The 25,572-nt window shown below is 45.3% G+C and overlaps 1 protein-coding gene across 1 annotated transcript; it reads right to left on the bottom strand.

Moving 5' to 3' along the window:
• Positions 1–10,318: 10,318 nt before the first annotated feature.
• On the bottom strand, positions 10,319–24,095 carry MTHFSD (methenyltetrahydrofolate synthetase domain containing). The gene is made up of 7 exons (XM_009077017.1): positions 24,052–24,095; positions 23,843–23,957; positions 22,841–22,954; positions 21,106–21,196; positions 19,418–19,530; positions 19,087–19,212; positions 10,319–10,825 (listed from the first exon to the last, which is right to left on the bottom strand). Exons 1-7 carry the CDS (start codon positions 24,093–24,095, stop codon positions 10,319–10,321), a joined length of 1,110 nt encoding a protein of 369 aa, XP_009075265.1.
• Between the last annotated feature and the right edge of the window lie 1,477 nt (positions 24,096–25,572).

The raw sequence follows: 25,572 nt of genomic DNA, 5'->3' as shown, positions 1-25,572 counted from the left end.
CCGTGGCGGCAGCGCCACCTGGCGGCAGCGCCCGGGCAGCACCGGCCCCAGCTGTCCTCGGCCCTGGATTAAAATCCGACCAGTTCGGGCTGTTTAGGACCTTCTCCCCACGGGGTCGGTGTTAAACGTTTGATTTCTTTCGTTAATTAATTATCTTTAAAAGATTTGTTGGTTTGTTTGCTCCTTTTTTTATTATTTTTAATCTTTCCCTTCACAGAATTCCCAAATCAATCAGTTTGGAAATGCCCTCTGCGATCATCAAGACCAGCCTGGGACCTAATACCACCATTTCACCTAGACCATGGCACTGAGTGCCACATCCAGTCTCTCCTTAACACCTTCAGAGATAGTAACTCCATCACCTCCCTGGGCAGCACATTCCAATGCTTAACCACCCTTTCCCTGAGAAAATTCTTCCTAATGTCCAACCTGAACTTCCCCTGATTACTTCTGGCATCCAAACATCCCTTTATCCCATCCCAATACATCCCTTCAGATGCCTTGGTGGTCGTCCACACCAAATGAAACTCCTTTATGGGCCACTTCTGGATCAGACTTATTCCATGCCCAGCTGGGACAGATGGGAATAGTTGGCATGGGATAGCATGGATCACCCCATCAATACAGACACCTGGCACATGATGCTACCCAGATTTGCAGACAACTGGGTACCTTGGGAACTTAACTGGTGAGAAGAGACACCTGAAATCTTTAAATGGAAGAGTAGGTGATGAGTTTGGTACCAACTTCTTGACACATAAAACTCAGATCCATCCGAATAAGTAAGTGTCTGATTTCTCCTTGAAAACCAAGAAGTATGGGAGCTACATACTACAGGGGACCTGAGCAACAGTTCTTGTCATGTCTGCAAAGGGGACTTGGATTTCTGTGTCACTGCAGTGCATTAGTTCCCTTTCCAAACACATTTCCAAGCATAACTGCTGCCTGACTCTCTGCAGGAAGACAGTGCTGGGATGCTCCTGTGGGCTTAGCATTTCCCATCCCTGCCATGAAATCTTTGCCACAGGAGTCACCCTCAGGGAGAAAACACCTGATGCAGGAGCTCCCTGAGGAGCAGGAGATGCCTCAGTGCCAGCAGAGCTCTGCAGTCCTGATGTTAGTCATGGAAACAACTCTCAGATTGATTCAAGTGAGGAAAGACATGTGGCTCTGGTGGGTTCTAAGTAACTTTCCCTAAGTATTCGTCTTCCCAGGAAGAAATTACAATCAGAATGTTAGTATTAGCGGTTGGACTTAATGATCTTTGATGTCTTTTCCAATCAAAATTATTCCATGGTTTTACTATTAATAAAAGACAACAGAAGGAATAAATCTGATTGCTATTGAGCCTCTGGATTGGAGATCTGTTTGCACAGGCTTAAAAGAAGCTCTTCAAAATCAATTCCCACTATCATAGGTCGTCCAGAGAAGCTGTGACTTCTCAATCCCTGGAAGTGTTCCAGGCTGGACAGGGCTTGGAGCAACCTGTGCTAGTGGAAGGTGTCCCTGTCCATGGCAGGGGGTGGAATGAGAGGAGCTTTAAGGTCTTTCCAACCCAAACCATTCTATGATTCTATGATCACTCTGATCCACCAAACCTTTGCTAAATAGTTCAACTCCAACCTTAAAATGAGCTTAATTTTTGCAAGGGAGATGTGGATCCTCTGGAAAATTTCCCTGAGGTGAATCTCTGTGTCAAAAATGTGGATTTCTCTTTCTCAGATGCTTCTTGCAGCTCCTCTGAGACACCCCCAGAAGCCTCCAGGCCACTGGTATAAGCATCAGAGAGCAAATGACAACTCTAGATGTCAAAGCACCTTGATTTAATCATGGAAAGAGGTGCAGGGACACTGGCAATACCACTTGAGTAGCACTCACTCCGGTGTGAACATGAGCCTGAGCACAGACATTGCTTTATTGAAAGCAGCAGGAGCTAAAAACCCCCAAATGGCACAGAAAGTGCAGTTCTGTGGCTCAGCTTCAGGCTAATTACTACAAAAATAAGCGAACACACCTGGGAAAGCAAAATGACATGGCCTGGAAAGTTTTGCAGGGCCTTAAGAGTACTAAGAGTTCACTTGGAGCACAACTTGCTGCAGCAATTGTTCCTCTGAGGTGGGAAAGAAAAGCCACTGCAGAGGAGCAACACAAGTCATCACCTCCTCCAGGGCTGGAAATGCCACACTCCAGAGCCTGAGCAGTGCAGGTGCCTGGAAACACTCTGGGAACATGATATCCCTTTGGAAAAATACAAGTATTACTCTTGTCTGAACAATTATTCCCTCAAAACTCCTAAGGAGTGGCAGCAATGGATACATTCATGCTTAAAAAAGGAGCAGCTTGCACAGCAGTTCCTGAATGTTTCCCTTCTTTCCCTGCCCTCTTTTTGATCCCATCTAACAGTCCTGGTTGCTTTATTCCTTCAAGGAAATCACCCTGGTTTAGCTCCATGTGTTCTGTGGGGGATGTAACACGTTTGGGTGACTTGGGAGACCTCTGGAGGTGGTGGATTTGGGGAGAAGTATCTCCATTTCTCCCTCATGTTTTGGAAAGAGCTGTGGCTTGTCCTGGCTTGGAAAGAGGTGTGTGTTGGGTGTCTTGACTGTAAAGTTCTGGAGCAGGAAGACTTGAAGGATTAAAGCCTCCAGAGGCTCTGGATGATGTGTGGATGCTGCAGGTCTCCACTGGGACATCAGGTCCCTTGGATGCAGTGCCCAGGATACTGCAGGTCTCCACTGTCACAGCTACTTGTCACCTAGAAAATTCCAACAACTCCCATGGATTTGGTTGAATTGGGCTTTTTGGAGAGCTTTTGATGAGCTTCTTGCCTGTTCTCTTGTTATTTTCCCAAGCAGTGGGAATGCCCAGTGCATCTAGTCTATCAGGAGCCATCTCTGCCTTCCTCACTTTCCCATCTGGATGTTCCTGGGGCCACTGCAAAGATTGACTAGATAGATCCATATCCTGAACTCATTTCTCCCAGGGACTTGAGTGGGATGCCCAGCCCAGAACAATGACAGGATACATGACCCTAAACATTTCTGCAGTGCTTTGAAAGATGAAAAGCAGTGACTTCTCTACCTATGTCAGTGGAGGGGCAGGGAAAAGGTCTCATGATGTTTATAGCAGACAGCAGAGACATTCCACATGGAAACATGGGAAATGGGGCACTTTTCTGGCAGGGAGATAATCTTTAAGAGCTGGCAAGGAGGAAATCAAAGCATTTGGTACACAACAAGGGCTATGTTTGCCAGAGGACCATGGCCACAGCCACAGATGTTTCCTCCAGAGCCACAAGGGTTGTTCCTTCTGAGGAACTGGAATGAGAGAAATCCCTGCACACACTTTTCCTCCCCCTTTGCTGAAACTGGGGAGAAAAAAAGCAGCCCCAGTGCTGGATTTTTCAATGGAAATACTCCCCTAAAAGCCATTTGTTTCTCACTTTGGAGCAGTAGAAGATGATGGAGTGAAAAAGCCACCAAAAAAAAGGCCTGACTTGAAGAGAGTGTTTAACCAACCCTCTCCTGAGGTGTTTCATAGGATAACAGGATAAACTTTCTTTCCTTGAGACACAGGAAAGGCTCTACTCCCTCTTCCTTCCCACCCTGACACTTTTCTTCCCTTCATTCCTTCTTGGAAACAACCAGGCTCTGACTCTTGTCACTCAGGGAAGACAACCCAGCACCACAGCTTGTTTACTAGCTGTGTCTTTGGTGGATTGAAGCTGTGTGGCCTTGTCCCTGTTCCAGGAAATGCATGGCTGAAGGAAAACCCTCATCCCTGGACAGTCTGCAGCACTGAGTGGCACGTAGCCACCTCACTTTTATTGTTAGCAGATTTCAACGCTGCCTCATTGCTCTGTGCCACACACCAAGCTGCGACTAATAGCAGCCAACAAAGGCAAAGCCCCTCAAAGTGACCATGTTCTCCAGCCTTCAGAAAAAACATAGTATGGAGGGGTTGGAATGGACCTTAGAGATCATCTAGTCTCAACCTCTCAAATCCCCTCCAAGTGACCATGTTCTCCAGCTTCCATAAGAAAATCCCAACCAAGTGATCATGTTCTCCAGCCTTCAAAAGAAAATCATAGTATGTTAAGGGGTTGGAATGGAGCCTAGAGATCATCTAGTGTCAACCCCTCAAATCCCCTTCAAGTCACCATGTTCTCCAGCCTCATGGATCTGGTGGAAGCTCCATTCAGCCCACAGTATTTTCTCTCCACATCTGCCCCACAAGTGAAGGTAAGAAGAAGGGTAGAATCACCGTGGGAAGCTGATGTGATGTAACACCTAGGGTGGTCCCTGCTAGATCCCACACCCTCCCAGTGCCATGAGAGCAGAGCTGTGTTCATCCAGTGGATCAGCCTCTAGAGCTGCTCAGCATCTCTCCCCATTGAAGCCTCCAAAGAGGGATGCACAGCACCAACAACATCCCAACTTGTTTGTGCCATGAAAAGAGCTGGAAAGAATGCAGTGAGCCACATGACAAACAGGGCCATGAGGCTGTGCAGAGAATAGCCAGACCTCGGGTTGAATTACTTCTGAACAAAGTTGGCTCAGTGAAGCATTTCCCATTGTACTGCTGAACTTTGCTGCTCCTCACACAGCAGCAAAGCTGCTGCTGAAACCAAATCTGTGTTAGGCAGCACTTTACTCCCCATTAGAAGCAGATTAGACATCCATCACCAGCATTTTAGGCTTCTCAGCAGCATCCAGGCACTTCTGCGCCACTGTTGATGTCTGTCATGAGGTTTAACCAGAAGACTGGGCCAGTATCCACCTGAGGTAGGCACATTCCATATCTATGTTAGACACAGCTAAGGTGGCTCTTGGAACTCATTGATGGCACTTCTGTGCCACTATTGATGTTCTTACCATGAAGTTTAACCAGAAGACTGGGCCAGCACCCACCTGAGATAAACACATTCCATATCTATGTTAGACACAGCAAAGTTGACTCTTGGAACTTGCTGATGGCAAGTTGAGTATGAGTTGAGTATCAGGGGAGACCCCATTGCTGTGTACAAATTTCTCAAGAAGGGAAGTGGAGGGCCAGCAGCCACCTCTCTGGCAACCAGGACAGGACCCAAGGGAATGGCCTGAAGTTGGGTCAAGAGAGGTTTAGGTTAGATATGAGGAAAGGTTCTTCCCCTAGAGGGTGGTACTGGAATCTTGGAACTTGCTGATGGCAAGTTGAGTATGAGTTGAGTATCAGGGGAGACCCCATTGCTGTGTACAAATTTCTCAAGAAGGGAAGTGGAGGGCCAGCAGCCACCTCTCTGGCAACCAGGACAGGACCCAAGGGAATGGCCTGAAGTTGGGTCAAGAGAGGTTTAGGTTAGATATGAGGAAAGGTTCTTCCCCTAGAGGGTGTTTGGGTACTGGAACAGCTCCCCAGGGCAGTGGTCACAGCCCCAAGGCTAACAGAACTCAAGGGGTGTTTGGACAATGCTCTGAAGCACATGGTGGGATTTTTGGGGTGTCCTGTGCAGGGCCTGGAGTTGGACTTGATGATCCTCACGGGTCCCTTTAAATTCAGGATATTCTGTGACTATGCTACACATCACCAGCAGGGTCACAGCTATAACAAGTACAGAATGAACAGTTATAACTTGAGTAAACATTCTCATCTTTAAAGCCTGTTAATTCAGCCAATAAATCCTCCAAGGCATGGACTTTATGCTTTTATTGTTGGCATCTTGCTTGGTCTGGACCAAAGGAAAATATAAGCAGGTTTCAGTTCCTTGAGTTTTCTCATGAGAGAGCCTAAGAAGTCAACAAAATGTATTGCATTGAAGAGTTTTGGTGACTTACACACAAGTCCCTTCTGACTTTTCTCTAACTGATGTCTTCCTGAGCATGCAGAGAGCCTGGAACAATAGATCTAAGAGCTGCAGACTGCCCCATTCACTTTTCCTTCACAATCTGCTCTTTCCTTGAGGAGGAACTTGGGTCAAGCCACAAGAAAAGTTCCACATCACACAGCTCAAGCCACCAGAAGACCATGTGGGTGTGTGCCTCAGGCAGGCTTGGGTTAGTTAATTAAACAGCAATTTGGCATCTTGCATTGAAATGGCTTTTAGCTAACCATCATGAGCAACTTCCTAAGCAGCAGGAAGAGCTCCAGCCCTGCCACTGCTTCCCTGGCTCTCCAAGGCAGAAGCTGCACTGACTTCAGAGTGACTCAATGACTTTCAGATGGCAATGCCTGAGATCTTGACATTTCCTAACAATCTGGATCAAAAATACAAGGATCACAGCATCAATATCATTATTCCAATCCATTCCAAATGCTAATGGTCTGTTAGCTTTAGCTTATATTAATTAGTTTCCTTCTCTAAGTTAGAATCACATAATTATTTAGGCTGGAAAAGAGCTCCAAGATTATCAAGTCCAACCTGTGACCCATCACCACCTTGTCAACTAGAGCAGAGCACTGAGTGCCACCAGTTGTTTCTTGAACACCTCCAGGGATGGTGACTCCACCCCCTCCCTGTCAGCCCATTCCAGTGCTTACCAACCTTTTCCATAAAGAAATTCCTCCTGATTTCCAACCTGCTGCAAACAGAAGAACATCCAGTCATGTTTGTCCAACCCAAACCTGTCCCTGAGTGCACACAGTGGAGATACCAAAGCAAACCCAGCACAGAAACATACCTGCACTGTAACTTCAGATGTTAAGAAAGGAAATAAGGTAGAGGTTGGTATTCCCACAAATTTGACCAGAAAAGGTTGGTTCCGTATGGAATACAGCTGGGGAAGTTGGAGATGCTGGGAGTTTTCATTGGCAGAGGAACTGCTAAGGCTACCTAGGCATCTTCACCAGTGCTGAGGCAAAAAGAGCATCAAATGACGACAGGAGTTAACTTACATCACTTGGAAGGGGCAGGCAGTCAAGTATAATTATTGTTTAGCTTTCCTTTCCACCTTTTTGGAAATTCGTGAAGTAGTGAGTATGTTTTAGCAGTAACACAACCCCTGACTCTCCCTCTTGACGTGCACAAGCACTGAAACAAGCTGCAGAGGACTCCACAGTGCTCATGTTTTACTTCAAAGTGACACTGAAAATCAGTCTGAGCTGGAGAAAATAAGCATTTTAGAGCACAGCACTTTTTTTTTCTAGGAACCTTTCCTTTGCTGACCTTAAAGAAGTTCACAGTCATAGAATGGTTTGGGTTGGAAGGACCTTAAAGATCATCTAGTTCAACTTCTTTGCCATGGGCAGGGACACCTTCCACTAAACCAAGGTTGCTCAGAGCCTCATTGAACTTTGCTTTAATTACAGGGATGGAGCAGCCACAGCTGCTCTGGGCAACCTGTGCCAGTGCCTCAGCACCCTCACAGGGAAGAATTCCTTCCCAATATTCCATCTATCCCTGCCCTCTGACAGTCTGAAGCCATTGCTCCTAGTCCTGTCACTCCAGGCCCTTGTCAATAGAATAATAGCATGTTAAGGGGTTGGAATGGAGCTTAGAGACCATCTAGTCCCAACCTCCTGCCCTGGGCAGGGACACCTCCCACCAGATCACATTGCTCAATGCTTCAGCTAATCTAGTCTTTAACACTGCCAGGGGTGGGGCAGCCACAGCCTCCCTGGACCTGTGCCAGCATCTCACCACTCTCACAGGGAAAAACTCCTAATATCCAATCTAAACTTCACTCTTTCAATTTCTCCCCATTACTCCTTGTCCTGTCACTGCAGTTCCTAACCAAGAATCCTCTGCAGCTTTCCTGGAGCCCCTTCAGATCCTGGCAGGTTGCTCTGAGGTCTTCACACAACCTTCCCCAGGCTGAACAGCCCCAGCTCTTTCCACCTGTCTTTGTAGGGGAGATGCTCCAATCCTCTTCTTAGCTTCATGGCCTCCTCTGGACTTGCTCCAAGTCTCCATCCATCTTTCCTGTAGCTCCTTCAGGCACTGAAAGGCCACACTTAGGTCACTCCAAAGCCTTCTCTTTTCCAGGCTGAACAATCCCAACTCTCTCAGCCTTTCCTCACAGCAGAGGTTCTCCATCATTCTAACCATCTTGATTGTTCCTCTGGACTTTCTCCAACAGCTCCATATCCTTGCTGTGCTGAGAACCCCAGAGCTGGATGTAGCACTCCAACTGCATTCCTTGTGTCCCTCCACACCGAGCCACATGATGAGAACCTTTTACTTAATACTGCACGAAATGTCTGACCCCTGAGGCATAATAATGTGCTTAAAATACACTTAACAGTATTCTCTGGCTACAAGAAAACTTTCCAACTTGTACTTAAAAAAAACTCTCTCCATTTAGCTGCTTACTTTGACTTTGTGCCCAGCACCACTGGCACAAGTGCTGCTGTTTAGAAAGGATGCTTAGGCCAAATTTCAACTTGTTTTTCAGGAATAGGAAACCAAAGGAAACAAAAATGTCAGAAAAGCCATAGCAAATAAATCCTCACTCTCTCTCACACTCTAAGGGAATGTGTTTGTACATCTTACTGTCCAAGCTAGGACCTGGGAGCACCTTTAGCTGGAGGAGCTAACCCTCATCAATGCCTAACCCTCATCACTCATGTTGTGGGTGCAGAATATCACAGTGGTGGTGCCAAAGGCACAGAGGAATAGTCATTGCTACTGTCTCTAGCAGCTTTCCAAACAACTCCACAACAGACTAGGCATCACCAAATTTTGTCAATGGTCTATTTGCTTTTCATTTCCACTCCAGTAATGAGTATCTGTCCTTCAGAGGGACTGCAACAGGTTGGAGAAATGAAGAACCAACTGAGATTCAACAAGGGCAAGTGCAGGTTATGCACCTGGGGAGGAATAACCCCAAGCACTGGTACAGTTTGGGCACTGACCTGCTGGAAAGCAGCTCTGTGGAGAAGGACCTGGGGATTCTGGTGGACAACAAGCAGTCCATAAGTCAATAGTGTGCTCTTGTAGCTAAGACAACCAATGGAATCCTGGAATGCACTAGGAAAAGCATTGTCAGCAGGTCAGGGAGGTGATCCTGTCCCTCTGCTCGGCCCTTGTGAGGCCACACCTGGAGTACTGAGTCCAGTTCTGGGCTCCTCAGTGCCAGAGGGACATGGAGCTCCTGGATCAGGTCCACTGGAGGGCAATGAAGATGCTGAAGGGACTGGAGCACCTCACTGATGAGGAAAGGCTGAGGGAGTTGGGGCTGTTCAGCCTCAAGAAGAGACACTGAGAAGGACCTCATCAGTGTATTCAAGTACATGAACAGGAGGTGCCAAGATGATGGATCAGACTCTGCTCAGTAGTGGAAACCAATAAAACAAGAGGTAACAGCAAAACCTGATGCCCAGGAAATTCCACCTGAACATGAGGAGGAACTTCTTTCCTGTGCAGTCACTGAGCACTAAACAGATTGCCCAGAGAGGCTGTGGATTCTCCCTCACTGGAGGTATTCCAGACCCATCTGGATGAAATCCTGAGCCATGTGCTCTGGGCCAGTTCTGCTTGAGCAGGGAGGTGGCACCAGATGACCCACTGTGGTCCCTTCCAGCCTAACTGATTGTGAGGCAATGGATCACATCAATTTATAAGAGAGACAATCAGGACATTTTAGAATTATCCTCATTATTATATCATAGAATTATTTATAATCAGCTATTTTAGAATTCTCTGAGCCATCCAAAAGGCAATTGAAATGTTTTGGGGAAAAGCAGAGGGGAAAAACCTGACTCTGCCCAGCTGAAATAAGAGATACAGTGTTACAAAAGGGTTGATTAAACACAAAGTCGAGAAAAGGGTTATCATCTTTTCCACCTGATATTAACAGCTCTTACTACAACTCCATGGCTGAGCAAGTGCTTCCACCTTCTTCAAGCACACAAAGAAGACATAAATCTCTCTTCCAACTGACCATTTTTATAACAAATAAACTGAAGACTCCCAACAGGCAACTCCATTTTTCAGTAATCAGTTTGCAACCCTTAGGACACATCTCCTGCCTTTGGCTTTTAAACTCCCAAGGCTAATGTGCAGGTACAACCTTTAGATGCCTGAATATATAACCACCTTGCTGCATGTGGCTTGGAGAGAGCCACCAAGGATGAGGTTTTTCATCTAAGCCTCACAAATGTACACAGCAAACTGCAAATCAGCCCAGGAAAAACACATACACACAGAGTATTTGCATGTCCAAGTGCAGGAGGGAGGCAGGAGGTCAACTCTGTGCCTCAGTTGTGCACAAAGTTGGCTTCACACTCTGTTGTTTGGCCTGGAGAAACCAGAGGTTCTGCTAATAACCTTGAAACTGAGGTTGGCTGCTCCCAAAACAATGAAAACATGACTTTTTTTTCCCCCCCTCTCCTCTATTCATATTCATTTCTGACTATTGATTTCTCCTTGCCCTTTGTTCCTCTGACTCTTGGCCAGCTCAACTCGCAGAGGATTCCCCCTGAGGCTTAAGCCTTTCAAAGAGGCTACAGCACTCTCTGCAGTTCTTTTATCCTGGTAATCAAGAAAAGCTCTATGCTGTGCTCCCTGCCAAGTCAGTCGGAAAGGAGTCACATGGAATTCCCTTAAAGCACATTTCAGCTCACTCACTCTTAGCCTGGGAGGTAAATTCCCCACAAACACAGTAGTAATCATGCCAGATCCCTCTAATCTGGGATTCAAAGAGTCACTTGCAACATCTTGTTGTCCTATTTGAATTGAGCTTGTGGCAGCCTGAGGATGTGTGTTTTCAGCCATCACCTCCTCCTTTAACACTCTGCTGCTTGCCAAGTGTGGATGTTCATCTTGGAGGGTGACATCCTTGCCATTCTGCTTCTCTCTGGATTGAAGAGCCTTTAGGATAGGGATTTTTCTCAGCATCTCAGAGCTGACCTAAAAAGGAGGAAGAGAGATAGAATGATAGGCTTTGTCACCTCCCAGAATAAGGCAATGACCAGCAGGACATATTGGTGCCATAAAAAGAGAGGAACCTTATTCCATTGCTACCATGCAGAGCGCCAGAGCATTCCAACTGTTCCTCATTGTGAAGCTGCTCCCTAAATACTCACTGCAGGACAAAAATAACCACTAGTTACTCTAGCAGCAAACAGCACAATGGAAATCCAGTAGGAAAATCACCACCAAACTCAAAACTACTCCAATTTAACACTTACATATTAGAGTGTTTTCAGCTTTGCCTTCTCCTTGTTCTCCCTTTGTGCTTGCTTTGACCAAGGGCTTGTGCTCCTGAATCCCACACACTTCCAATTCATCAAACTTCAATTCTACAGAGCTCCTTGTGCTCTTTCCCCCCTCCAAACAGGATATCCCTAGGCTGGGACACACAATGGGGAGGGCTGGTGGTGGAGGCCTGCAGTGGGGAACATGCCTTGTACTGGGACTCCTATGGATGTGGGCCCAGCTGGAGGCACATTTCCTGCTGGTGGCACATCCCTACAGCTTCCCTCTTGTCATCCAACCTCACACACCACCCACAGCTACTCAGCAGATGCCACATCACTGATGGGTTGGATCATGGAAAGGAAGCACATGGATGCTGTACTTCAATACTGTGAAGCCTCTATCCCTTCCATCCAGCTATTCCCAGTCCCACAAGCAGCTTTTCTGGGAAGGCTCTTCCTCTCACCAGCTCAATCCTATCCATCTGAGGCCTGAGATGCCCCAGGCTGCACTCAGAGACTGGCAGGAAACACAGTGGTTCCCCAGCTAATGTGGTAGAGCTCTTGGCTTGCAAACAGCACTTGGAAGGAGGAATAATTCCTGCTTGGCTGCTGGACAAGGAGAACATCCATCAACACAAGATCCTATTCTGAAATTTAGGTAGCAAAACAGAGTCTAGGGAACAAAATAGAGCCTAGGGAAGTGATGCCTGAGCTAGCAGAGACCCAGGCTAGTAGCCCACACAGTGTGAGCAATCAGGATGCTGCACCCAAGCTGATGAACCACTGGGCTGGACCAGTACCACCATGTCCTGGCTAGTACACGCCTCCAGATCTCCCAGATCTTGCTCATCTCAGAGCCCCTGAATTCCTGGTTCTCCAGTTACAGCCACAGAGTTTGGATATGGCAGCATCACACGCAGTCTAACATGCAGAGCTCTCCAGGGAGAGCAGTTAGTTCAGCTCTGAAGCCACTCCATAAAACCTGAGACAACCCTGGGGCTACGTTAGGTTTAGGTAACAGGAACATCAGTCAACAAAAGCCTCCTTAATATTCCCAGGGCTCAGTTTTGAGGAGCAAACAAGCAGGTTTTCTTTCAGGCTGAATCTCATTTACATAAAGCCTGTCCTAACTCCTAACATCAAAAAGCAAACTAGGACTAAGCAGTGTGGGCAGAGCCATTGTGCCACACTCAGAGCTGAAGTCAAGGTGTTTGGGGTCAGATCCTTTAAACAAACAAGTTTAGTGACTGAGAACAATTTTGGAACAGATCTGGAAAGCAGTGGAGAAGGAAGGACTTCCTCTGAGAGGAAGGGAAAGGTACATGCCATTTTTGCTCTGGGGATTCTTGGGCTGATTTGTTTTACCCAGCCAAGAATTCAGCAAACTCCCCTTCCCTGGGTGATCCAACACCAAAGCAAGGGCTGAAGCCATCTTACTTTGTTTTTACTGGCCAACAATTAGGAACATTTGTTGTCCCCTGTCAGATTTCACTGTGAAATATAAGCTTTATGCTAATTAATCCAAACAGGAAAACCATTTTTCTATTCTCACGCAACTAATCACTTCTGGGCCCAAAGCACAACCTCAACCTCTTCCCAAGTGTTCTTTTCATGCTGAAATTCAACTCACTTGCCAAGGCCTGGACTGGGTGTTTAGTCAGGGAGATCAGTGATGCCAAGGGCAAATCCTCAGCACTGATTAAGGCAATCAGAGACGGTCACTGAGAGGATGATCCCAGGAATTCTTAGTCTTCTACGGACAAAACAAGGAGAGGATTTAGAAAATCCAAGGCCAGCACACTCCTTAAGAGACTCCACAATGGCATCTCCTCTCACGAATCAGATAAGGAGTTTTTGGCATCAAACTGTAACTCTTGGAGCTACTGTTTCAGGCTCTCTGCAAACTCAGGAAGATGAAATGTATATACAACATTTTAGGAGGCATTTCTTCATGCAAAGAGTTATTAGATACTGGAATGGACTGCCCAGCAGGTGCTGGAGTCACCATCTCCAGAGGTATTTAAGACAAGACTGCACATGGCACTCTGTGCTCTGCTCTAGTTCACATGGTGGTGTTAGGTCATAGGCTGGACTTGATGATCTCAGAGGTCTTTTCCAACCTGATTGATTCAGGGATTTTTATAAGGGCTATGAACTGTTTCCTTTAAAAGCCAAAGTTCTGCTCAAACACCACCATGAAGTGATCCTATCATTCCCTTAAATTCAGCTCTGTGCAGACATAACAGTAAATAGTCTTAACAGCCCCAAAGCACCAAACAGCTGCTTTGGCACTTGGACTTTGGGGTAATAGAAAGCATTCCACAGAAACCTACATCAGACAAATTCTGTCACTGTCAACTGACATCCTCCTGCCACAAGGGCCACAGAGAATTTACCTTAAGGGCTGTTTTCCCTGGGGTCTAGGCGAATATTTTAGCTAGATCCAACCTCAATCCTTACCTATTTCCCTCCACTTTTACCCCAAGGAAAAGGAAAAACTCAAATTGAGGTTTCAGAGTTTCAATTCAACTAATTCACTGCTTTTGGGGGGGGTGTTGAGGGTGAGAAGCAAAAGGGGCAGTGGGGGGCAGAGGAGAGGAAAAAGTTTGCTGTGCTCTGTTGCAAAAGAGCAGACAAAAGAACTCTGTGGTAGTACAATGTGGTGCTAATTAGGCTCATGCAAAAAGTTCCTTATGTCCTGGGAGCTGTGGAGGATTGCAGTGATTTATTTCCCCGTGGAGAGAGGCCAAAGATATTCCTTCTCTCTCTCAAACATGCTGCATGTTCCTCAGTCTCATGCCTGTTGGTCAGTCCTCCCCAGCCCTGCCTACTGCCCCGGGCTAAGCCAGAATGCATGGGACAAGCCTGGTTGATCCAGCTTTATAGACCTGGGCAAACCCAATGGAAGCTTCTTCTCGTGCTTCCCTTATCCCTGTAAAGTCAAAGCCAAACCATTTATTGCTGTTTGTAAACTTTGCATTGAGTATTGGGATTTAGCTGAACGATTGGCTTTGGCAGCAAGACCAGCTGAACAAGTTTCCCATTATCCCTTGACCACCAATTCCCAAGCCAGTTCTATCCTTCAGTCCTCTGGGGTTGGCCAACAGAAGTACTAGTGGGGCTGGGAAACCCAGGGAGTGAAGTGACTCAGGTTAAAAATAACTCCAAAGGCAATGAATCCTTTCCCAATCCTGCCTGCTCCTCAACACAGCTGGGAGAGCCTTGGGGAAGGACAGCAGGGTGGATGGATTCTGGCACACAATGGGATATGGCAAAGCAGCAAAGGAGAGAAATGTGGCCTCTTCGTGATGGAAACCCAAGGAAACATCTTCGATGTTGCGGGCCAACATGAATCTCCCACACTTAACCCAGAGCATCCATTCTTACAACACCTGGTTTGATCCCAACACAACTGAGTGGCAGATGGACTTCTCCAACATCCCTGCTGGAACATCAGGGCTCTCCTCATCTTCTGTGACCTCACAGCAGTGAACAAAGCCACTGGCAATATTTGCTGGGGCAAATCAAGGATGTGTTTGGCCTCTGTAAGTGAGAGATGCTGACCCCGATACAACCCAGGCCAAGTCAAACACCACCTTGGTTTCCCTGGGAGCAGAGGCTCTGCAGTTCTGGTGGGAGGGAAGGACAGCCATGGATTGGACAGTGTGCCAGGTCTGCTGATTAATTCTGCTCCCCACAGCTCCTCATCTGCACATACCACATACAAGAACACAGAGACTCCACCTGGAATACTGACTACAGTTCTGGTGTCTCCAACAGAAGGACATGGAACGGTTGGAGCAAGACCTGAAGAAGACACCAAGATGATTAGAGGGATGGAGAGCCTCTGCTATGAGGAAAGGCTGAGAGAATTGGGATTGTTCAGCCTGGAGAAGAGACGGCTTTGGGGTGACCTAAGTGTGGCCTTCCAGTACCTGAAGGAGCTACAGGAAAGATGGAGGGAGACTTGAAGCAAATCCAGGAGGCCACAAAGTTGATAAGAGGATTAGAGCACCTCCCCCACAAAGACAGGCTGAGAAAGCTGAGGGTTTTCAGAGTTTTTCAGACTGTTCACAAGGGCCTGGAGGGACAGGACAAGGGAGAATGGCTTCAAACTGACAGAGTAAGGTTAGATGGCATATTGGGAAGGAACTGTTCCCTGTGAGGGTGCTGAGGCACTGGCACAGGCTGCCCAGAGAAGCTGTGGTTGTCCCATCCCTGCAAGTGCTCAAGCCCAGGCTGGAGCAACCTTGGTCTAGTGGAAGGTGTCTCTGCCCATGGCAGGGGGTGGAATGAGATGAGCCTTAACATCCTTCCAACCCAACCCATTCCATGATTCTAAGACAGAGACTGATGCTGCTGCCCTGGAAAGCTGCAAACACCACCAAACCATAGTTACAGCAAATCCATCAGCCCTTCCAGGTGCTGCTGATAGGCAGAAGGTGCTTGAAAGATTCATTTCTGCCCACTCTTAGAGGTCTCTGCCCCCACACTGTTCATAAAGACCTTGAGGACAGAGCCACTTCTCACTTGTGCCCTTGGCCAGTGGCTTGTTTGAAGGAGCACTGAGCTCACAGGGGTCTAAGGCACAGCCCAAGCCAAGGCCAGCCCAGCACAGTTGGCCATTTGCTCATTCATTTGCACAAAATGTCCAAATATGTGCACACAGTCCAAGGGCATATTTCTGGGAGTTGGCAGCCTGTGAAGTCTGTCAGTGTCCCTCAGGAGAAACTTATGCAACTCACATTTGGAATCCATCAGCAAAAACTTGATTCCATAGACTCTGCAGCAAGGCTCAGACTTGTAAAGGTGTTGAGATGTTTAACCATGTGTGGAATTGTTCCCTGCTCATGTTGTCCCTCAAAAAAAACAACACAACAAAACAAACCCTTGGCTAAACTAACAGCAATTTTCTCCTGATGGTAATGCTATGCCCTTCTAAAAGTTTTGCCAGCTTGGATGTGTGAAGTTTTGGAGCTTTCCATTCCAATTATTTCATCCCAAACCCAACTCAAAAACTGTTTGTTGGCAGATATCTCTGCCACAGTATACTAAACTCTTTCAACATCACACCCAAGGATTCCCCTCAGTTCATTTCAGTTCAGGAAAACTCTTTTTCTCCTGCTAGAAACTCCTCAGCAAAAGAATTATGTAAAAACCAGAAGGCAACGCTTACTGGAATATAGTGATTTTTCCACCAACTCCTCTCTTTTCCCTCTTCATGACCCCAAATAGTTTAATTGCTCTGTCTAGTTTCAATTTAAAATAAGCACAGCACAAATAACTTAGTAATTGGGCTCAATATAATAGTGTCACAGATAATGATCACAGCTACCCATAGAAAACACTAAATGAGAGAGTAAGGCATCAATTTCCAGTTCCCAGAAACAATGCCTAAGGTTTCCAAGGCAGATGAAGCCAAATAATTCTCCACTGGCATCCAAAGCAAGTTTTCCAGAGTGCTCAGCTCTTGTTGCCCTCCAAGAACTCATCTTGATGTCTCAAAACTGAGCTGAGAGGCAGAAAACTTACCCACATCTACACAACAACAGTGCTTTTGGGTTTAGAAGTGTTTCTAGAATGATATTGATCATGATTTGTTAGTGTTGATTATACTGTGGCCCTCAGACTTCTTTAGAAGTCTTTAAGTAGCACCTAAAAAACAAGGACACTCCAGCAGCTCCTTCAGCACACACATCCAGCCTGGAGACATGGATTTTTTTGCTGAACAAGTTCCTCCTGAGCTCTCTGGAGCTGCAAAAACTCTATGTCAGTCTTAAAGGCTGTTTATCCTGACAGCTTCAGGCAGCACACCTTTCCCACCAATGCTGAGCTGTAATCCCATGTTTGCAAACACCTGGAATTTCAGCTCTTAACTCATTGTCTTGGCTTGATCCAAGCTTGTTCCTGAAGGATGAGCTCTTGCAGTGTGTTTTACACATCCCAACAATAGAGTTAAGCTATTTCTGTTGATAAAACAGCATGTTTAGAAGTGGTTTATTTATTTACTCACTACCTCTTGGCAATGCTGAGCTGTAATCCCATGTTTGCAAACACCTGGAATTTCAGCTCTTAACTCATTGTCTTGGCTTGATCCAAGCTTGTTCCTGAAGGATGAGCTCTTGCAGTGTGTTTTACACATCCCAACAATAGAGTTAAGCTATTTCTGTTGATAAAACAGCATGTTTAGAAGTGGTTTATTTATTTACTCACTACCTCTTGGTTCATTTAGTGCTGAGGAGCAGTGGAATGCAGCAGCAAAGCCAGGATTGAAGGAGAAAAGGAGGAAGGGAATAGGATGTGGAAGTAACCAGGAAAAAACTAAGGATAAACACTTAAATAGCACATATCAAATCCTTCATTATCCACACCCTGATTAACTAGACCTCCCACCTCCACCTGCCTCTGTGGAAGAGCTGAACATTAAACCACAAGGGCAAAATAAAAATGCCATTTATCTCCCTGTGAAAGAATAAAGCTCATTTCTTTTGTCTTCATCACACCTTTTCTTGCCCCAAAATGACAAGAAAGTAATGATTATCTCTATTCTGCCCAATATTCTCCAATATTCCTATCAACACACACTCTGAAAAACATCCCAACCAGTTTTAGGTGTTAAATTAACATTCAAATCTGCAAACAAAGGGTGAATCATGTGCTGTCAAGTCTGACACTAAGCCAGACAAATAGCGATGGATGGAGCACAAGGGGTAAGACTTCAACACAATTACATTCAATTATATCCTTTTTAAAAATGACAATTCTAAACTAATTGAATGGAAAAAATTCCCTAGTGCAGACAGAGCTGTTATTTATTTATTTATTTATAACCTCAACTCTTCAACCACAGGCAGGGAAAATACTCTCCCACCATAGGAATAAAAATAGGACTGGGTAGAATTCTTTGTTGTATGAACATGACCTAAAAAACCTGAACTATTATATATAACAACACTTGATTTCCCTAGAATTATTCTCTAGGAATTCCTCAGCAGTTTCTTCAAGATGTGAGGACAATACTCCTCATTTTGGCATTCCTACTGTTACTCAGCCATGCAGGATTGTGGCTGCTCCTTGAAATGAAAGTCTAATGACAAAGGCAAAGTTTTCCCAGCATGAATTTCCAGGAAAACAAGTCACTAAATGCTTTGCTGAAACCATTTGAGGAAGTTCCTGACAATCTGAGGCAGAAGGCCAAACCCATAAGACAACAATTAACAATAAATAAAGTAAAAGCAGTATAAAGTCATTGTTTCTCTACCTGAAAACAGGTTCCAGGCACAGATTGATCCTTTGAAAGTTAATTTACTGCATAAATAGGGATGGAACAGCACCAGGTCATATTTTCCTGTCACAAACCCATTCCACACTGCCCGAAATGACCAGAACCAACTCCAATGAGCACTGAGGAATAAAACAAACAAGGTGGACAAATCCCTCAGCTTATATAGACAATTATACTGCAAATGACTCAATAAATTATATCTATCTTAAAAATCCACAATGTTTTCAATGTTTCTCACCCTATAATCATCATCAGTCTCTGTCTTAGAATCACAGACTCATGGGATGACTTGGCTTGGAAGTGACTTTAAAGCTCATCTCATTCCACCCCTTGCCATGGACAGGGATACCTTCCACCAGCCCAGGTTGCTCCAAGCCTCATCCAACCTGGCCTGGAACACTCCCAGGGATGGGGCAGCCACTTTTATGGGCAAGCACTAATCCATTTAACACAGCAACATCAGCTTCAATGATATATTTCTCGTCCTCCTCAATGCCATATTTCTCTTCCTCAGTATTACCACTTAAATCCCACAGGACACGGATGCTGTTAATTTATTTCACCTGACAAACACATCTGCTCCTTACTCAAGTACTTCTAAGACAACCAATGTGTTTATATGTAAAATAGAAGGTTTATCAACAGAATATTGGCACCAGTAAACATCATTAGCAGAGGTAACTTGCCTTATGCCATATTATTCCCTTAGGTTTGGGTCGTTTGCAGTTAGTCTTGATAGTTCTTGTTGGAGTGAGGATATAATCCACAGTTAAGTCATGATCATCAAGAAGCTCTTCTGCTATGTCAAGCACCTGCAAGGAACAAGAAATTTGGTGAGTAGTTGAAAACAAACCCACTATAATTGTACATCAAGACATTCCTGATGTCTTTATGTATATGTTTCAATGTATGAAGAACCATGAACCCCATTCTGTCTCCTGTTCAGACACATCAGTGTCACTCACACAGGTCACACATCACTTGAGAGAGGATATTTTAACCTATATTTTACCTTACCTGACAGTCATGCACAATAGTCACCACAGGTGTGTCCTCCTGCACCGCCCCCATTGACACCATCATTGCATATTCCATGTCTGCATAACCTTCTCCTTTCCCAATTCTCCAACCTAAAGCACATAAAATAAACAGTGATAAAGCAGAAATAGCAGAGCGGAAGGTTGATACCTGTGAAAAGAATGGAATTAAACAGAAATTTACAACAGATAAACCAAGCAAAGAGTTGCAGCTCACGAAAAATTCATATCAGCACCTCTCAGAGTGCAACTTTCCTTGGAATCAGCACTGAAATGAAATAAAACATCAGTTTCAATCAATTCCTAAAGGATTCCAGAAGCCTCCCATTCAGCATAAGCCAAATTTAGTCTTAACACAGCAGTTTATTTACCCACTGTACTCAGAACCTTCTGCTCCTGTCCAACACAGGTTAATGTGGGTAAGGAGGAGGCTGGGGCACACACAAAAACATGTTGGTTTAGGCAATGGCTAAAGTCAGTGGAAAAGTTTTCACCAGCAGGTCTTGAAAATAGTAGAAAATGCAAAATCTGATCCTCAAAGAGGTACTGAGTCAGCAGGTCTAACACATCCTTCACACACCCTGTGTGAGCCTCTAAGCAGGGAACCTGCTTTGATTCTCTAAACCAAAACTAGCTGCTTGCTTGCATAGTTCTCTGAAGGCCAAACCACTGCCCCACAGGCTCTGAACCACGCTGCTGGGTGCCCACTCAATCAGGGATTGGTTTTTGATTTGTAGTATGTTAAGGGGTTGGAATGGACCTTAGAGATCATCTAGTCCCAGTCCACCTCCCACCACACCAGGTTGCTCAAGGTTTCATCTAACCTGGCTTTGAACACTGCCAGGGTTGGGGCAGCCACAGCCTCCCTGGGCAACCTGTAGCAGCGTCTCACAACCCTCACAGGAAAAACTTCTGCCTAAGATCTAATCTAAATTTCCCTCTTTCAATTTCTCCCCATTACCCCTTGTCCTGTCACTGCAGTTCCTAACACAGAGTCCCTCTGCAGCTTCTCTGGAGCCCCTTCAGATCCTGGCCGGTTGCTCTGAGGTCTCCACACAACCTTCTCTTCTCCAGGCTGAATAGCCCCAGCTTCCTCAGCCTGTCTTTGTAGGGAAGGTGCTCCAGTCCTCTGATCAGCTCTGTCTGCCCCTGTTTAAAGTGATGGTGCTGCTGTGGCTACTTTAATAATTGAAAGGTGACTAAATGATGTTTCATAGTTTCATAGATTGTTAAGGGGTTGGAATGGACTTTAATGATCATTCAGTCCCAACTCCCTGCTCTGGGCAGGGACACCTCCCACCAGATCAGGCTGCTCAAGGCTTTAGCCTAGCCAACATGGGATGAACACCACCAGGGTTGGGGTATTCACAGCCTTCCTGGACAACCTGTGCCAGTGTGTCACCACCATCAACTTCTTCCTAGCATCTAATCTACATTTCCCCTCCTTCAGTTTGTACCCACTGCCCCTTGTCCTATTACTGCAGCTCCTGGCAACATCCTGGAGACATTGCTTCTCCCTGGTGGGATTGGGCTCAGTGATTTGTCACAACTCAAGCCCACAAGTTAGTCCCAAGGACATATTCCTCTCCTCAAAGGAACACATGGTGTATCCTACTGACATTGCGCCTTGGGATCTGCCTCCTGAGAGCTCACAAGGCTTTTCCTTACCTTTTTCAGACACAGCCACTGATCCTACAACAACCAAATCCACTTGTGCTTTCCCATCAAGCCCCACAGGCACACTGAATTCTTTGATACCCTGCAAGGAAAACAGCATTTGAGGTTGGTACAGTGCAGAGTCTTCCAAGCACTGAGGCAGAAATCCAGGATATTTTGATAAATCCAAGTAAGTCTCCACATTTCATAGTGGCTCTTCCATGTATAGCCAAGCTGGACATGTCTGGAAAGTTATCCTCTAGGGAATCCTAGAATAGATTCCCTACTACTGTGACAAGAATGTTGGCACACTTCAAGGAGAGCTGAGGGAGGTGAGCACTTTAAGGAAAGTTATTTATTTAAGGCTTAAAACTCATATTTTATTGGAAATCTAGGCCTGAAAATGAGGGAAAAATGAAACTTCCTACCTACTACTACTAATTAAAATCACATCATCTAGATTCACATCCATGAGGAATATCAGAGCACCACAGATTGTTGATTAATTCTCATGAAGTTCATTTAGACACAGACAGTTGTGATAATTTTCTTCCCCTCTCTCCCTACTTCAATCTCCTCTCTAAAGAACCCAACCTAACAAATGAGACATCCAAAATGCTGTTTATTTGGGCTGTAAAATATCATAGGTTAACTTTAGAAGAGATTAAGAGTAAATGGATCAAGATCTAGGTGTACAGCACACCAGAAATGCTCCTCACACCAACCTCACTTTGTGCTGAGTGAATCCTCACAATGAAAAGCCAAGTATTTTCAGCATAGAGCACAAGCTCATCATTAATTTTGATGGTCTATAAGCACGAATGCTCATTCACCACTTCATAGCAGTGTGGAGAGGGTTGTTTGCACAGTGGAAATACAAGCTGCCAACAGCATTTAATCATTAGGTTTGATTGGTGCACAAACCAGACACATGTGGAAAAATCACAGATCAGAGATGAGGCCTGAAGGACAAAGGTCTCTGTCAAAAAGCTCTGAAAAGCTTAATTAGTTAATGACTTCAATAGAACTTCCAACAAAGAAAGTTGTCACTAATTACCAACTATTTACAATCTCAGTTGTGTATGGGATTATTGTAAGACTTCAGTGCCTTTATCAAGAGGTAAAGAAGGAAATAAATCTATATTAGTTTTGTAGCAGTTAGATTTAGGTTTCAAATAAAGAGGGATATAAATATCTGTTTTTCCTTCAGTATGCCTTCAGTATGGAATTGGGACACAAGAGGGCAGCAACAGACCACACTAAAACAAACCTTAACATCTTTGTGCCTCACTCGAGGCAGAATTCACGTTTCTTTAGGTTGAGTACTCTAGAAGAACTCATCCTTCCCATCTGGTGAAACCGAATATTCCATAGAGATTATGCAAAACCTATAAATACTAAAATATTCCTCAGGCTTCACCAGCTCAAAAGTGTGCAATGGAGGAACATGATTTATTAAAAAGCTAAAGGTCTAATTCACCTATCAAAGTTACTTATAATATTCCAAAAAGCCTTGAGAAAATATCAATACCATTCTGCTAATAAAATAGAGATAACATGAAATTCTGTAGCAACAAGACTAAACTTCCTCATGCTTATGAAATTATTAACTGCAATTCTGTACACAACCCCAGGAATAACATCCTAGCAGGATGATATTCAGGCAGCATCTGGTTTTCCAGCCTCTAGTTGGATCACACTCATTCACATACAAGTCAATCCAGGCCTCTCCATTCCTCATTCCCACCTGAGATGTGGCACATTTCCTCAGGATCTCCTTAGTTGCACCTGGAGGTGGCACAATCCTGTTGAACAGCCCAGTCCTGAGGCGTGGTGTGGGCACCAACAAAGTCTTCCTTGCCTGTGCAACAGAAGAATTTATCACATTCAAAGGCTCATTTTACACTACAGAAACATTTTGACACGAAAGACATATCAGGTCTCTATTTGATCAATCATCTCATTCGCTCTACTTAGTGTTGTTGATTGTGTAGTGACTGTAGATGAAATCCCTCCAGTACAGGAAAATTCCAAAGGTTTATTTAAAGAATAAAAGGTGAGATATAACTTTAAAGATATTTAAAGATAGACTTTTAAACACTTCCCCCTTTAAAGGAATGCCTTTAAATATCTTTACAAGGTGTGGTTTATGCCTTTATGAGGGGGATTAGCTTAAAACTGACAGAGGACAGGGTTAGATCAGAGAGTGGGAAGGAATTCTTCCCTGTGAGGCTGCTGAGGCACTGGCACAGGCTGCCCAGAGCAGCTGTGGCTGCTCCATTCCTGGAGGTACTCCAGACCAGGTTAGATAGGGCTTGGAGCAATCTGGGCTAGTGAAAGTTGTCCCTGCCCATGGTTTGGATGGAACAAGATGAGCTTTAAGACCTCCCGACCCAATCTGTAATTTCATGATACTCATTGAAATAAAGTGCATGTCCACAAATGAGCTACATTTAAAAACTCCTGAGCATGCACAGGTGTGATCTAAGTCTGTCACACATTTAGCTTGTGATAAAGACTTTGAGGCATTGGCTACCTCCCATGTTTTGGGGAGTAAGAACACCGTGATGATGAAACAGCTACAGCTCTGCACAAACTGTTCACTTCCCCAAACCCTCCTTGCACCAAAAAGGCAGAGATATTCTCACATGAACAACCTGCCAGAGAAATGGCAGGTGTTGATGGTAAGATGCTTTTGAGTGCTGTTCTTCCACCCCACTCCTCCTCAGGGGTACAAAGATGCTGTTACCTGCAGTGTCAGCAGCCGAACCCCCTCGAGGGGTTTGTCAGGATCCACTTTAACCTCCCGTGCTCTGCTGAACACCTCCAGCTCTTTGAGAGAGCAGCAAACCTGGTGGGAGCCCTGTGAGAGAGAGACAGGAGGATAGGGACACTTACTTCCAGGGTCAGGAAACGAGCATTCCTTTGGGGAGCATCAGGGTTGATTTTGACAGTCCTGGCAGCTCTGAAGTCCTGCAAAGCCAAGAGCCTCGTGGCAGCATGGGAGGCACCCTGTGTGCAGGAGACAGCAGGGCATCACTCAGGAATTCACAGCAGAGATGGACAATTTATAGTCTTTCTCCCTAAAAAGAGGCTGTTTTCCCTAGATTTAAAATATTATGGACATACTGTTAATGTTGGGAGTGGATACTATGGGAAACTCTCCCATACCAACAGATGCTGAGGGCTTGACTACAATTGTGCAGGACCAAAGAGGAGATTCAAGGACAGTCACTGCCCAAATTCACCCTCATTCACACCTAACTGAAAGACAGAGCCCAATTTCCCACCTTAGTGCACAAAGATGCCTTTAAACACAAGCCATAGTGACTTAAGTGAATAATTCCTGGACAAAACTCTCTTTACAGTGACTACATTGAACTCAGAAGATTCACTTCTTAACTAAGGTGCTCAAGTTCACACTCCTCTTGTAATTTAAGCTGATATCACCTTGCTTTAGAGTGTGATAGTCTCAGCTTTCCTCCACCTGCTTCAGCACCTATTTTACCTCACATAGGTAAACCATATCCCACCAAACTAAGGTGGAAAGCTTCTGCCAGTCAGCAAAAGCAGAGCTCATCCCCTAATGCTGCTCATGGGCTAAACCACCCAACACACCTCCCCATGATGCTGTTTTTGTCACCATTTCTTCACTATGTGGCTGCAAGTCTTGAGCTTGGCTTAAACCTGAAATTCTTTCTTCTACCCGATTTTTTTCTAAAGCTTTAAGTGACACATTTCCATTACATGTTGTAATATAGTCAATGTCAACAGTCAGTGATGCATAGAGATTTCCAGCTCAGAAGGTTGTGTCATCAAATGAAGGAAAAAGTTTCCTGGCCTGGACAGCTGTACAGAATTCAGGACACAGGATCCAGATCTTCCCCTGTTTGAACAGACTCCTCTTACCCAGAGCCACTGAGGAATGCTACTTTTAACAGCTGATCTTACAGGTAATTCCTAACTCAATGATTCTATGGTAAAACGGTGCCTTAAATAACTGAATCCTTGAAAGCTTCTTATTTCTTCTTCCCACACATCAAACTATAGATAGCCAGAGCAGGAGGAAAGGTTCTCCCACCACTTCCCAGAAACACCTGGAAGTGTTCCAGGCCAGGCTGGATGGGGTTTGGAGTAACCTGAGCTAGTTAAGTTGTCCCTGCCCATGGCAGGAGGTGGGACTGGATTATCTTCAAGCTCCTTCCAGCCTAAACCATTCTGTGATTCAATGACTCACAAAGTGGGTTTGTTTCCTTTACTCACTACAAACTATACCTTTATTCACTATAAACTACACACACGTGCTGTTTGCATTCCGGGAGGATCCAGGGCTCTGATACACTCTATCCTCACTCAACTGCCTTCCAGCCTGCAGGGAAGGCTTGTTCCCAGGGGCATCCTTGGTGGATGTGGGAGGCTGGGGGAGAACTGGAGAACGGAAAAAGCTAGGAGGGAACTGGAGGAAAATGGGGGGAGCTG

The sequence above is a fragment of the Acanthisitta chloris genome, unplaced genomic scaffold (assembly GCF_000695815.1).
Source record: "Acanthisitta chloris isolate BGI_N310 unplaced genomic scaffold, ASM69581v1 scaffold10876, whole genome shotgun sequence".
NCBI lineage: Eukaryota > Metazoa > Chordata > Aves > Passeriformes > Acanthisittidae > Acanthisitta > Acanthisitta chloris.
The sequence above is the reverse complement of the archived record's forward strand: the minus strand, read 5'-3'. Positions and strand labels throughout refer to the sequence as shown.